Source organism: Zingiber officinale, chromosome 8B, assembly GCF_018446385.1.
Source record: "Zingiber officinale cultivar Zhangliang chromosome 8B, Zo_v1.1, whole genome shotgun sequence".
NCBI classification, from domain to species: domain Eukaryota; kingdom Viridiplantae; phylum Streptophyta; class Magnoliopsida; order Zingiberales; family Zingiberaceae; genus Zingiber; species Zingiber officinale.
This window is the reverse complement of record NC_056001.1, coordinates 89,914,631-89,930,342: the sequence shown is the minus strand read 5'-3', so window position 1 is coordinate 89,930,342 and position 15,712 is coordinate 89,914,631. Positions and strand designations below refer to the sequence as shown.

The window sequence follows — 15,712 nt, the reverse complement described above, 5'->3', positions numbered from 1 at the left end:
CTGTTTCTCCTCCCCGTCGCCACCCTTTACTCTTCCCCGTGCCCTAACCGCACGAGCGGCTTCTTCCTCGGGCTTATTTCCTCCGGCGCCGCTACTCTTCTTCATCTTTTTCCTTCCCGAGCCGAACCCCTCTCCTCCTCTGCCCTAGACCTTTCGCCGACGCTGAGCCACGCGGCCACGCCACACGACAACGGCGCTGACGACGAGCATCCGCGTAAGATCCGCCGGCAACACAACAGCCATCGCCGGCAGATTTTCACCTCTCCTTCTTGCTTTACCGGTTGCCACCGCCGACCGCCAGATGCCCGACGCTGCACCTCTGCACAGCCGCCACTTGAGGTCGTGCCACCGTGTACCGATCGCAACGGTTCCTCTGCCTAGGTCGGCTGAATCCCGACTCCCTTCCTCTGCTCGACACTGACCCGATCTCTGACCGCCGTCTCTTTTGTGTCCGAACCCTAGCACTGACATCGCCGATCAGATCGTCACCAGAGATTCGCCGGAAAGGAATTGAGCATCCGAGGCTCCACCTCACTCTCTGTCATGTACGTCGCTGTGCCCTGGGTTTTCTTTTCTCATGACGCCACCACAGCGACGCCGTCCCTGTGCCCTGGCCGCCGGCGACGCACGGAGCAGCGCCGCACCTCTCTGTGCCTTAGGTCCGATCTGCCCATCTCCGGCTATTCAGGTCAGCGACTCCACCTGGGTTTTGTTTACAGCAACTTCATGGGCAGTGAGGCTATGAATGAATGTTCGGATGTGGTATTGATGTGAGTTTGATTTGTCTAATCAGTTTCAGTGATACTGTTCGCCATCCATTCGGAGCATCGGTTGTTATCACCGGTTGTACACCCTCTCCGATTGTAGGACACTAGCGATCGCCTTGAAGGTTAGTGAGTATTGGCTTAATTTGTGTTGTTAAATAGATATGGAATTGAGGTAAATGTATTTGTTGTATTCCATTTGGATAAGTTAATTGATGATCCAATTGAGGTTTATAAATTGGGTTTGTATTTAAGTTAGATTTCAGGGATTCGATTTAGCTAATTAATTTGTATATAATTAGATAAACATGTGTGTCGTATTGATACAGGACTTTGACTCAAGACGGTGTCTCGAAGAGGGATCTATTTTGGATACGACTTTTCTTTTGTCGGAGGCGGGTACTTTTGACTTATTGTCTTTGATATGCTTAGTAATTAAATTAACAAGATGCATTAATTGTGTTTCTTACTTATTTCGGTTAATCACTGCCCAATACATGCTACCTGTTGGTTGATTGTTTGTTTACATCTTGTATGGATATGTACCTGATTCCACATGCTCATGGGTAGTGATATAACCATATTTTACCATGTCAGGACCTAGGTTTGATACCTTATATGATCAGATACCTTGATATGATTTATTCGCTTTGGTGCACATTATGATATGTCCAGAGGTTGGTTTAGTATATTACCATGTTTAGTGACATGCACCATTCGCATGATTGCATGCTGAGTGATTGATTGCTCCTTTATTGTCGAGCACTTTGCCAGTTTTCATCACGCTCGTTGTGACGCCATGGGTAGCGTAATACCTGAGCAGTTGACTCTTCCTGTCGTGCTCGTTGATCACTCATGGGTAGTGTGACGTGTAGCACGTTAGAGATTCCTCTCCGTCATAGTGTACCGGGAGATGAGAGCATGCCCCATTTATGATTTGGGGTAGGAGTACGACGTTCTACAAAGATCCCGTCCACCGATCACCATCGAGTAGTGTTCTGAGTGCACGGTTGTCACCCTACCCACTTGGTCCCACTTTTATTGTGAGTTGGCTGACGTGGCCATGACATTGGCATCATATGCATGATGCATTTATTGTTTGTGATTGTGTTTGCTGCATTTATATGCTGCATATTGTTTGGATACCTATGTTTGACATGCATACAGGTCTTCTATACCTTTCGGACTGTTTGTCCTTATACCGGGTCCTGGTTAGTACAGATTCTCTCCTGTCTTCTTCGGGTTGCATTTACCTTTATCTTTATCAGGAGACTGTACGCATGATTAGTGCTAGGTGTTATTTCTTTACTTTTCATATCAACTGTACCTGCTGAGTGTTGGACTCACCCCGCCTCCATTGTTGTTATTTTCAGGTTGATGCTGTCAGGAGGGAGTTCCAGTTGCTAGTCCCCTGCAGACCTCCAGCTATTTGCTATCGTTTGTATTGTTTTTGATTCTCACTTGACTATATTTGGATTTGGATTTGGATGTTGAATACTTAGATATTATATAATTTGTCTCGTTGATGGATTTGTTTTCGATTTTATACTACTACATGCCTGCCTGGACGGCAGAAGAGGTAAGAAAAATTGGATTTGGGCTTTACGAGTGTAGTTGAGTATGGTTGATTTCGAGTCAGAGTATTACTATGTTGTTTATTTTATTAACTGCGTGGTTGTGACAGCCAGAGGCTGAATACATATATAAACTGCGTGGTGATTGATTTTATTTACTGTTATTATTCCAGCTGCCTGTGGCTGAGGTATATGGGTTATGTAGAAGTTTCAGATTATCCGCCGTACAGGGGAGATGCTGCCGAAATTTCTTCGGACAGGGACTCCTCTGGGACGTGACAGGCTCACCCTTCTCCGACGGGCTACTTGGCCATTTGACCTCCACGTGGCGTTGACCCCTCGTTAGGGGGTCCCGGGCTCTTATCACCGGATCAATATATATATATATATATATATATATATATATATATATATACCCATGTGAAATTATGTTTATTCATATAAATATGATTTTTGTCTGTGTATAATTCTTGTCCGATATATATATATATATATATATATATATATATATATATATATATATATATATATATATATATATATATATATATACACCCATGTGAAAATTATATTTATTCATATAAATATGATTTTTGTCTGTGTATAATATATATATATATATACACCCATGTGAAATTATATTTATTCATATAAATATGATTTTTGTCTGTGTATAATTCTTGTCCGATAAAATACCTTGATTAAGATATTTATAAAGAATGATGAAGGATAGGTATTTCTTAGAAAAAAAAAAAAAAAAAAAAAAGCATAGTTTTCCAAAAAAAAAACTAAAAACAAAAGAGACCATATCAGATGACTCGGACTCCGTAAGCATTAATCCAATATTATTTTATAATTTAGAACATTTAAACTATTAAATCATTTTAATCAAAATGACTTAGGTGATATTTGATTAAATGATGAGAATAATTATAGGTATAAGTTTAATAATAAAATAGAATGGGAATGGACCACCTAGTTATATGGATTTTGTTGATTCCCATAAATTTAGAAATCATTCCCAAATTATTATTCTCAAACCCACAATCTAAATACTATCTTTTACTATCATTTCATTCCTTCATTCCCAAATCCATCAACCAAACACCCCTAATCAGTTGAAATATTTCAAAATTAGAAGCTAATGTTGAATTTGAACTTCTTTTGCTGTCAGGAATATATATCTAGTCTTATTTTTTATCTTTTATTTTTTCAAAATTCCACAAGAGTGTCAATGTCAAGGTTATCCAAGGTTCATATAAATGTGAATTTGGCTAAATCAATCTGATAAATATTTTATATTGGATTGCATTTCTTTGTCAAAGTATCTTCGATGATGGGCACTATGTTTCAAAATATATTCAGGTCACCTGGCCTCATACGGGTCACCGTGCTGAATAAAATCTTCCTAATTTACTTCCCTTTCAAATTAAATTGAGCAATCCTAGAAGTCCTCCTAATTAAGAGTTATCACTTTTTACTATAATAAAATAAAACATTTACAAAAAATAATTGGCTCAGTCCGTATCCCCGCTAATTTATCTCTAAATTTAAAAAAAAATTATCAATGACTACTAACCATTAGTACAAATAATCAAGACATACTCAGACGCACCGAATTTTCTCATTCATTCAACATAGAACTATATAAACATATACAATATTCATTACAAATTTTAAAAATAATATATGATAAAGTGAATTAAACCGTCGAAAAATATGTAACATAAGACGTTATTAGGATTTATGCAACTTGATAACTGGAGCAATTCGAGTCATTTATATATTTAAATTATGTCACATTACTTACGAATAGTCTCTTTAATCGTATTTTATGTCAAATAGGATCGCAACATTTTTATTTTATAACGACATTTTCAGCATTGTCAGCTCAACTTGTTTGAACCAATAATGAACATTATTTCCTTGTTTAAAATCACTACGAACGAGAAATGTACAATTCTACTCGAGGTTTGCAATGAACATCCTTGACCATTTTTCAGTGTCCCATAGATAGCAAGTTTCTTATATAATTTACAACAAAACTGGCACAATAAAAAAATGAAAAACCAGAATTTTCAATAGTCTAGCAAATCTACCACTGACCTAAATGAACTCGGAAAATAGTTGATGTAGAATAATAAGCATCCTCTATAACCCAGAAGGCACACCAGCAATGGAGCAAGCCACAATTACATGCGTAATTCCTACGAACTCTTGCTTGAAATTTGAAGAATGTAAGCTTGGGCCTTGCTTGTGAAAAAGTTTTCCAGCCTGAAATCAAAAATTAAAAAAAAAAATGATGCTATGAAAATTAAGAAACAGGTAACTTGCTGTGGGCTACGAGAGATCACTGTTCCTGCGAACCCACCTATTTGCACACTTGAAATATATTGTTTCTGGGGAGTTGTAGGTGCGTGCGTTTCCACACATTCTCTTCACATCAGCCACAAACATCTCGAAGGTCACGTAGTACTGTCCTGACTCTAGCCTCTTAGACATGGTCCTTAGATCTGCACAGCAGAAACTTGTACCGTTAATCCAGGTTTCCATGTTCAATTGACTCCCATACAAGAGAAATTTGAAGCAGAAAAAAAAATAGTAAACAGCGAGAAAAGAACATAGTTAATCTGGTAACGTAGCAGCAGTAAGCTTATTTCATGAGCCAATACAATTAGGATGTAAATGAACCAAACGGTTCGCAAGTTATTCGGAGCTCGGTTCGATAAAAAGCTCGTTCGAGTTCGTTCGTTTATCTTATTGAGCTAAGCTCGAGCTCGATTTCGAGCTCGACAGTTTTATCGAGCCGAGCTCAAGCTTAAGGATATTCGACTCGTGAGCTCGCGAACATGTTCGTTTGTAGGCTCACAAGCCAAAAAACGAGCCTTAAATCGAGCCAAAAAATTAGCTCTAAAACGAGCCAAAAAACAAGTTCTAAAATGAACCTTAAAATAAGTTTTAAAACGAACCAAAAAAACGAGCTCTAAAATGAGCTCGAAAATGAGCCCGAACTCGCTTAACGAAAAAGGTTCGTTAACTATGATAATCAAGCTAATAACTAGTCGAACTCGAACTGTTCGCGAGCTTGATAATTCCAAAACGAGCCGAGCTCGAGCCTAATACTATTCGGCTCGGTTTGACTCGTTTACATCCCTAATTAACAGTGCCTGAAGCTTGTCACAACATCCATTATATATATATTATAAAACAAGGTCAAATCTCAGTAACTCAAAAACTTTTCCATCGAAAGATAAATATAAAAGTAGCTGGAAGGAACTATGATGGCACAATATGTTCCATGCAGATACACTATGTCACAAAGCAGAAAACTAGTACGAAAGAAATTAAATCATGAAGGAACTACAATCTATAATAGAGCCATTGGTTTACAGAATGGAAGACACAAGAAATAAAGAGTTAGGTGGCGTTTGGTTAAATGATGGGAATGATTATGGATATGGGTTTGATAGTAAGGTGGAATGGAAATGGGAATGGAAATGAAACCCACCTAGTTATATGGGTTTTGTTGATTCCCATAAATCTAGAAATCATTCCCAAATTGTTATTCCCAAACCCACAATCCAAACACTATCTTTTATTATCATTCCATTCCCTCATTCCTAAACCCATCAACCAAACACCCCCTTAATCTTTGGGCATAGAATCAATAAGGAATAGATGAGATGAGGAATACTTATTTTATATAGTTTGGTTCATGGAGTAGAATTAACATGGAAGCTTATTCTTATGTTTGATTGGTGAAATATTATACGAAATAATAAAAGCAATAGTTTTCACTTTTCACAATGAAAAATAATTTCCTATAAAAATAATATGTCCAACTCATCTTGCACAAGTTGCTGACCTAATCAAACCTCCTGGCCCATACACCTGATCAGCCCCTCAGCCCAACTGATCATACCGACCAACCAGCGTAATCAGACCTCCTAGCCTGTCCACTTGACTAGCTTGCTAAGCGCAACCAGTCTTCCCCAACCAACTGGCAAGCTTGGCCAACTTGACCAGATAGATCAAACCACTAGCAGACCTGACTAGATGGATCAGCCAACCCAGACCGACCAGCCATCCAGACCACCCAGCCCATCCAGATGGCCTGACCAGCCCAGCCCATCCACATGGATCTACCTGCACAACTCAAACAGAATGATTGACCTCACCAGTCTGTCCGTTCCCAAATGCATGAATTATTTGAAGCTTGAATAGAAAGGAACAGTATGCCTGAAATATAACAAGGAATAACTATTCATTTGGAATATCTATTTCATGGAACAAGTATTCCAAAGTTATATTTGCTACTAAATATAGGAATACTTATTCTATGAAAATTCTTGGGGGAATAGAATGGAAATTCCCATGAATCAAACACACCATACTAAAAAAACTACGGTTTGATAAAAAAAAACACAATACACAAGGCACTAGAAAGAAAAATCTTTATTGCACTTACCCATAGGATCTTTTATAATATCATAATAATCAGGCACTTCACGAGCATCTACTGGTTCCTTGAATGGCCATGCATCAGGATGTTCAAACATGAGCTGTTGGAAGTTAAACATGGAATTAAAAATATACAATATGAAATAGAATAAAATAATTGGGATGTTTAATTTCCAGTAATTCTTTCCATCAACAGAAAAAGGTAGAGACACAAAAAGTTCAGCGAGTAGAGTCCAATGTAATTAATAATTCTTTTGATAGACTAATACAACTGAACAAATTCCAACAATAATGTTTTGCATAAATTCAACAAATAAGAAATCTCATTCAGTATAGGTGAAGGATTTTCCTTTTAAGGGATAATGTCATTCGTACATGTAGTGCAACCTTCTTGATATTTATCAAACCATTAACTTGCTAAAGATGCAATGCTATAAACCATGACTGCACTGATAGTTTCAACTGTAAATATATCAGATCCTAAAAGAAGAATGGGCACATCTAGCATGTGCTACAGCATAACAGACCCGTTATCCTCGCTGATTTCCCAGCATGGTCCATGAATTTAGATTCACTCTAGATATACAGCATAATGATTTAAATTTTTCTGACTTAACAGGCAGGTAAAAACTCATCAGAAGACAAAAAAAAAATCTAATAAAACCCCAAAACATAAATTAACCTTTAGAAGATTTCGCATGAAATTATTAAGCTGCTGGCGCTCTGAAGCATTTGTTGTCCTAAATTTTGAGTGGCCCCATTGGTCTGGAGTCCAACCAGCATCCTCTAAACAGTACCAAAATGTATAGTCACTCATCCGATGCATGTTGGTAGATCAGTACATTTATACAAGGTTTCATGAAGAATTTGATAGCAATAAACGAACAAGAAAGGTACGTGTCAAAACTAAAAGGATGAACAGAATAAGGTAGGGCTAGTGATACTCATAATATCCAAACTACAAATATAAGACTTCTTTCTGGCATTCACAAGATCCTCTTTATATTAAGAAGGAAAAGAACTCTCTTTTTCTTAAAAATTAAATAAATTCAAAATATGGTATTTATAAGCAACACTTACTGAGACCAGGAATGTCCTCAACTTTAATTGGATTTTTAGGAATACCTGCTTCTTTCTGGACAGGACAAAAGATACTGGTCAGTCATTGACTAAGGAAACATGTTGAAAACATGGAAAACATACGTAGTCCAACAGAAGAAAATCCCAAGTATGCTTCTAGGGAAACATGCATAGGATTCATATGGCACATTGCACGTAAATAATTCTTGCAACTCTAAGAACAAAATTATATCCTTAATTTGAGAAACATGCTAACTCCCTACATGGCTATTGTAAAATTGTGCTAGTTAAATCATATAGTTATTAGATGATCATACAAAAAAAAAAGGTTCAGATGCAAACAAATGAAACTAGAAAGCTTGAAAATGCTAGCTTTCCCACAACTCCAAGTCCTAATAAGTAGGAAGTAATTTCAGGATTTAGAGAGAAGAAATATTGCATTCAAATAATAGATAAACACATGTGCCTAAGATTCATGATAAAATCCTCAAACCTAAAATAGTAAGTGTGACCACGGGAGGTAATATTGGCCAAATCATTTGAAAAACCTAATGTTGCAAATTGAAAATTGTATTAACTCAAAACTTATCCAATACACAAGATGCTAACCCCCTTTTATAGATTGATAAAAATAAAAATCTTTTTTTCAGTAAAAATTTTAGGGATATACATGATTACAAAATCTCCCACACTCCCCCTCCGGATGGTGAATAGATATTTATCATTTTCATCTTGGATACGATACTTTGAAATCCTAAACTACTTAAACCTCAAGTAAATATATCTAAAAATTGTCCACAATACAAATCGTGAATGCATAAGAGCTATAAATCTGCTCTCTAGTTTCTCATTGATAAAGTGTATCAATATCAATGTGTTTCATTTGATCATATGTACCAAATTGTGAATTAAGGTGTGAAATTCTACCCCAAAGATAAGATGTGGTGAAGGTCTCTATTCGTTGAAATTAATGTGACACATAAAACTTCTTTGATGGAGGATGATAACACTTATACCATTTTTGAGTTGAGGAATAACCGATGTTTCAAGATAGTAGAGTTCATCCTGTTCTTTAGCATGTCCAATCATTTTCTTCAAATCCTTGTCCACATAGACCAATGAACAGGTACCTAATGCTTGTTTAGATCACCAATATGAAATTTGCACCTCTCAACCTCTTCTGACCGTGCTATAGTTGACATTTTGTAAATCAAAACTAGCAAAAAAAATAGTGAGGGACTGGAAAAAATCGCAATGAAGGTAAAAGAAATCCAACTACAAAGGCTAGTAAAAGAAATCTAGCTATGAAGTTTCATACCTGGTAATTGAGAAAAAAATGGCAATGGAAGCCGAGCAACAGCAAAAGATCTAGATATGAAGGTTGATAAAAAGAATCCAAATATGAAGGTTGGTAGAAAGAATCCAGCTACAAACGCTGGTAACAGAAAAAAGAAATGGCACTAGGAGGCTGAACTACAGCTAGCTTCATTTGGTGCAAGGAAAAATCGATAGTAGGTCAAGTAAAAGGGAAATTTCCAGTTATAAAATCTGACAAAAGGAATTCAGCTATAACACGAGTAAAAGAAAAAATCAACAATAAAAGCAGAGGAACAAGGAAAAAGAAATTCAGCTAAAGGAAAAATCAGTGAAGGCCATGAAAAAAGAAAAATCCAGCTACAAAGCTGATCAAAGGAATATGAGAAAAATCCGTGCTTTTGACATTTTTAATCCACCTTTTCAAGATGTATTCATCTAGACGTGTAAGAATGTCAATAATTATCAAAACTTTAATCACATGCCTATCTTGTATCCCTGAAAACTCAAACATAGAACAGCTACACTTAATGCAGTTGCTGGAACACTGTGTCACCATACATACTTGCATCCTCAACTTTTGCAACATGATACTTATTAATACCATCTGTGGCCTTCTCCATCAAAAATCCAGATGACTCTGAGTTCCTCCTGGAATAATGCAAAAATTGTTTTTGTACATACTTCTGAGCTCGCTTTTCCATTGGTGATGAAGTCCTCAAAACAGGCTTGGTGTGACTTGTTCAAAGTCTGCCTGTAGTTCCTTCTCAAATTGTCCTGCCATTGTTTTATCAAATTGAGTAACTAGATCGCGTAAAGTGGTGGTTGCCATTGAATGCCTCTGGAAAATTTTGTACATGGTTTCCACCTTTGGAGCACCAAAAAAGTCTCCAAAGAACATGCCTCTATAGAACAATGGAACACATTTCTCCTGAATTGCATAAAATTCTTGTAACCACATATTATCCTCCAAATTATATCTACTAAAACAATGATCTCCAACATGAATCAAATTCTTCAACAGTTTCAGATTCATTCAGACACTTTGAATTCAGCCTTATCCTTGCAGTTGCACTTACTGAAAATGTCTCTCTTGCAAAACCTATGCCGAACATTTGGAGACACCTTAGCTGCAGTTGAAGTAATGGATTCATTGTAAGGAGTGATGAAAGAAATTGGCCTACACCCACTCATCAATCCAAGCCATGTCTCAAACAGCCAAATGAAAGCAGCTACACTCTCATCAGTCATGAATATACGAGCAAATACAATAAGCTACCTTGTTTCTTTGGCAGGTCATGTCAAAGGCAATAACATCATCCAAGTAGCTATATGCCATCCTTGCTCAAGCATCAGTGCCGAAAACATTAGAGATGCAATTATTCTGGTCTACTTGAATTGCATAGAAGAATGCAGGATTATCAGCTAGCATCCTTTTAAACTATTTCAAGACCACCAGGACCTAACCCATTCTGATGGGGTTGAGGAGCTGGGTAGACCAGAAGTTCTCAAGGCTTCTTTGCAAGTTTCTTCTGCATAAAACGAGATGGATTGGGGAGAAATACCAAGTGGATGGCAATGGGGTCATTGTCACGATGGTTGACATGGAGCATTGCATAGCAACCTTCCTAGGAGAGGACGTTTGGTTGCGCTGCTTTGGATAAGGTCAAAAGGGTGGTCCTTCTTCAACGAATGATCCTGTTTCGAGCACAAGAAGCACTTGCATCGTTGACTTGGGAGGTAAATGACTAGTTGTTGCAAATACGAATGTCAATGCACTCGGTGTAGGTAGAGTAAAAATCTCTAGCGGCTTTCAGAGAGTCAAACTTCATCATAAGGTAAAGCTGGTAAGCTCGTTTGGACTGTCGAACTTGAACAAACATGTCAACCTCTAGCTCTCATCCTTCTTAAGAAACCTAAGGCAGAATGGAGAGGAGAACACTCACGCCTAGAGGATTGAAGGTTATAGCTTGGTCGATATCACACTCTTGGGTTTGGATTTGGATCAGGGGTTCAGCTCGTTGTCGTGCAAATTATCAAACTCCATGGAAAGATTGATTAAGGTGAATTTGTTCCTTCGACTCAAATTCGAAGGTGGCAACACTCGAACTATGAGAAAGCACTAATCTCAATTTAGTCCGAGGTGTGGATTGAATAAGGAATCCAAGGCAGAAAAAAAAAAGGAAAGGAAAGAAGAAGGATAAAAGAGACCAATCCGAGTTCGTGGCAACTCAGTTCACCTGTGGCCGCAAGCAAGGTTGTTCATAAGCAAGGTCACTCACAGCTGTGGACTGCCTCTCTTGTAGCCACTAGCAACCTCACGATGTCATGCATGAGATTCTAGTGAGGCACAGAGCAAGAAGGGAAGTTCGTTCAGCCCGATTTTGAGTAAATGAAAAAATGTCCAAAAAAATATCCATGGTATCCAATTCATCCTTTCTCTCATCCGCACCTCCAAATAAGCAAGGCATAAAAAAGATCTTTATCTCAAATTTGGTGGGAGCTGAAGAAACCCTAATGTGTTTGGAGAAACGTTCGCCGGATTAACTAAAGCCTAATCAATCAAAACCTACACCAACAATTATAGTGGAAGGGAGAGGAGAATAAAAGAAAATAGATTGTCTCTGATAGTACATTGCAAATTGAATTTTGTATTTAACTCGAAATTTATCCAATACATTCACGCCTCAACAATAACTCTACACCATTATATCATGTGATTTATAATAATAAAAAAACAGCCAAAGATATATATTGATTACAAAATCATATTTTCCCACACCTAAAGTATTGGCCATATTAAATTGGTGAGATAGTAAGGATCAGTGGAACCAAAATATATCTAAAAAATTCAAAATAAAACAAATAAACCACTCTTCCTCTCAAAGATTCAACTAGACAACTAATATTCATCAAAATCTAGATCTAGATGTTATATTATTTAAATTAAAAGCGCCTAGTTGTGATTTCTAAAAAATTTTAGATTTTTATTGGAAAGTTGCAAATTTAATACCTATTTTTCCCTTCGCTTGCACATCGTCCACCTCCCCGCCATTTTCTTCTTGTGTCGTTGCCCATGTCGCCGCCCACATCACCTATTCTACTCTAATTCACATCTGCTTGCTCCAAATCCCCTACCTCCTCTTTCAGTCAACTCTTGATCTTCTCCTTGCAAGTGCAACAGATTGCTCCAGGAGTTAGGATTTGGTTCTCATATCCTTATCGGACAACTACAAAACCCTAGGGCCCTTCTCGCTTCCAATCACACTTTGAAGGCTTGAGCACCCTCTTTTAAGGTGCGAAACTGGTCACTCTTCTTTTGACATTGGGGCTATTTCTAATCCACCCCTCGGGATCAAAACCAGTTCGATCAGTCCTAGGGTCTTAACAAAGCCATTCAGACGAGTTGACAACCACCTCCCATTCTTCTAGGAAGGAGTGGTGGGCCATGCTGGACGCCTCCTATCAAAGCAATGAAGGTGAGGAGCTAGAGCATATTAATTCTGCCCAATCAACCATAAGGACAATACATGAGCAGAAACTGCAGGAGGTCACAAATCTGAGAGAATAGTTTTGAAGATAAGCTAGGGAAATTGCAGAATAGTTTTGAAGATAAGCGAACGAAGCATACGGACCAACTTCATGAAAGAGAACACATAACCTCAAGCAGAAAGTCAAACAAAAAGACAAGGAGCTACGAACTATGAAAATTGGGTGAAGCAGCATGGGCTAAAGACGACATTCTTCAGGAGCTAAATAAAGAATTATCCAGGTTCACAAGGGAGCTTGATGACTCAAGCTGGAAGAGCACAACAACTTAGCTGAATTTGCAATCTCCAACAACAGATTCAAGGGAAGGAGAGTCAAATTCTGGCATTGTAGGTGCAGATCCGCTAAAGTATAGTTTTCCTAAGGTGAGACGGTGTGATCTGAGTCTTCAATCACATTACATTTATGGATAGTACCAGTCAAATTTCTTCAAAGGTATGATTTAGTTTAGTTAGATCAACATTTGTCTGTCTTTGCTATGACATTTTTGCAGTTCAGTGCAGTAAACGAAGCCAACTTTACAGCAAGCCTAACTCATGCAGAGCGTGACACTAGATCTTTTTATCTGTTGCAACCAATTAAACCCACCCATCCCACCTTGTCTATCTGGAAAGATTCTCAAATGGGAATCAACAATGTCAACTGAATCAAGCTATTTTGCTCTAATTTGATCAATTTCTTCCATTCTCAACCGACTACAATTGATTCATCATGAAAGTTCATCAATCTCATCACCTTGATTATTGAAGATTTCATAGATTCTCAAAGGAGTGTCCAAGAAAACGTCTAGAATCAAATTGAGATTCATTGATTCCAGTCCAACTAGGCTGATCATATCAGGATTAGTCAAGTTTCAAGTTTCCCAATCATGTGTTTGACTAAATCCACTACATTGAGAATCCTACCACCTTACTTTTAACACACTCATTCAAATGACCACTAATAAAACAAAAACATTACATTTGCCTGCAGAAAAAACAGAAATCACAAAACACCCAAAGGGTAACACTCTGATATTATGCATAATTATAAGAAAAATAAAATAATATATGCCATATTAAAGGATAATTCTCAGCCCAGATAAAGGAGGAGGGTTGCGTTAGGTTGTCAACCAACATTCAAACTATGACAAATATTCAATGAATGGATTAAAGAATAATTATATTTACAAATAGAACTCATCAAAAAAAATCCTACAACACAATAAACCGGTGACCATATTGAACTAAGAATTTAAACCTAATTTTTCAAACATTAACAATGACTATATTGAACTTCAAATGAAGCATATAGCCTACACAATGAACAATTATTCTAATACAATAAAAATGATCATAGAAACCTTTGTGAAAAGTGAATGCCATGAGAAGATAGATGAATGCCTAAAGTAATATGAGCGTGCAGCTTTGCAAACTACAAGATCAACAAGCACATGTACAGAACGCATCATACCTTCTGAAAATCAATTCCTTGATAAACAATGTGACAATTTGAAAGCTCCCGAATCTTCTCGTCTATTGCCTGAAAATTCAAAATCAGTGATCCAATAATAAGCTATTCTATCATATATGATTGACAATTAGAAAAATGCTCAAACAACATATCATGCCATCAATCTTTTATCATGTAGGTCAACAAAGCAACCTCCCTATTGTATCAAGGTCCCTTTTAAATTTATGCATGCAGAATTCTACTAAAACAAGTTGAATGACTAAATAATGTAATATGTATTACCATTTTCTATCACCATATATGCTCAAAATGTAAGCCTCTCTTTGAACCCTTGTAGCACATCACATCATGAGTCACTTCACCAAACAGGACATATCATTGTGATGTGTGTGATATTAATCGTTAGTATAAGCAAATACTAACTTCAAGAGTCTGAGAAAGATATGCTTAAAAAACAAACATAGGATTCAAAATGTAGGCTGCTAATTGAACCTTTGTGCCTTCCCTGCCACAGGTTAACTAATGGATTGTGGTGACATGCATGATCTTATTATAAACAAACATTAATTCCTAGTGTCATATCTAAACATCAAGAAAACATAGCAGACATTACCAAGTAAACACAACACTCCACAACTATCTAATGAAGACAACTAGACAAACAATACCAGAAACAATAGACATGGGAGGAGCAAGCACAAGAATACAACGAGAATAATATAAATATTAACAAATACAACCCAACAATAATGGCATATCATCAACAAAGCATCATAATAATTAAGGATGAATGCAATAAAATCTATCCAGCAATGCATCAAAAGCACAATGTTCCAACATAACCACCAACACAGTAAATGACAATATCAACCACAATGCATAGCATACATTGATGCATATATTGCACCTCTACTGCAATATAACCATCAACCAAGTGTATATTGAGTTAGACCAATAATGTAAGTGCTGATATATGTGGCCTCATAGCATTCATAACCAACAACAATACCATGATTGTCATACAACCCATCACATGGCCACCTATGTCTTATACCAAACAAGAGTGTAAACATGGAATTGTGGATTTACTCCTTCCACTCTCTTAGAACCGCTGCTCATAGTGGCACTTCACATCTGCTCCAACCTGTATGACTGCCTATAGCAGTTCAAGTGACTTGTGCCTAATAGCTTGCACTCACCTATGTAGCCAATGTGTGCTTGAGGATGACAAAGTCAATATAACTTGTGATTCTAGGCTTTCAGGTCAGCTAAGCAGCCACGGATATAAGTCCAACAACATAAGTCATAATAGGATCGAATGGTCCAGTTAGAGAAGAGGGAAAAGAAATAAAAAAAACATTAAATTCTTGCAAATCAGAAGCTCAAACAATTTATTGTGGCAGATGAAAACTTAATTAACCTTAAATCCCCTTGGTGATCCTTCGGCATTTGGGTGCAAGAATAAGATAATTAGAGATATTTTCATATGAGTGGTTTCACAAGAAAAAAAAACAACTA

The 15,712-nt window shown here is 37.2% G+C and overlaps 2 protein-coding genes across 2 annotated transcripts; both read right to left on the bottom strand.

Annotated features, from left to right (window-relative positions):
- Positions 1-4,291: 4,291 nt before the first annotated feature.
- Positions 4,292-14,342, bottom strand: LOC122016927 (histone acetyltransferase GCN5-like). Its single transcript, XM_042574363.1, has 6 exons — positions 14,195-14,342; positions 7,880-7,934; positions 7,482-7,585; positions 6,807-6,900; positions 4,710-4,851; positions 4,292-4,612 (listed from the first exon to the last, which is right to left on the bottom strand). Exons 3-6 carry the CDS (start codon positions 7,497-7,499, stop codon positions 4,546-4,548), a joined length of 321 nt encoding a protein of 106 aa, XP_042430297.1. The 5' UTR covers positions 7,500-7,585; positions 7,880-7,934; positions 14,195-14,342; the 3' UTR covers positions 4,292-4,545.
- On the bottom strand, positions 9,721-10,444 carry LOC122014022 (protein FAR1-RELATED SEQUENCE 9-like). The gene is made up of 3 exons (XM_042570219.1): positions 10,319-10,444; positions 9,919-10,208; positions 9,721-9,844 (listed from the first exon to the last, which is right to left on the bottom strand). The coding sequence occupies exons 1-3, from the start codon at positions 10,442-10,444 to the stop codon at positions 9,721-9,723; spliced, it is 540 nt and encodes a 179-aa protein (XP_042426153.1).
- Positions 14,343-15,712: the final 1,370 nt, after the last annotated feature.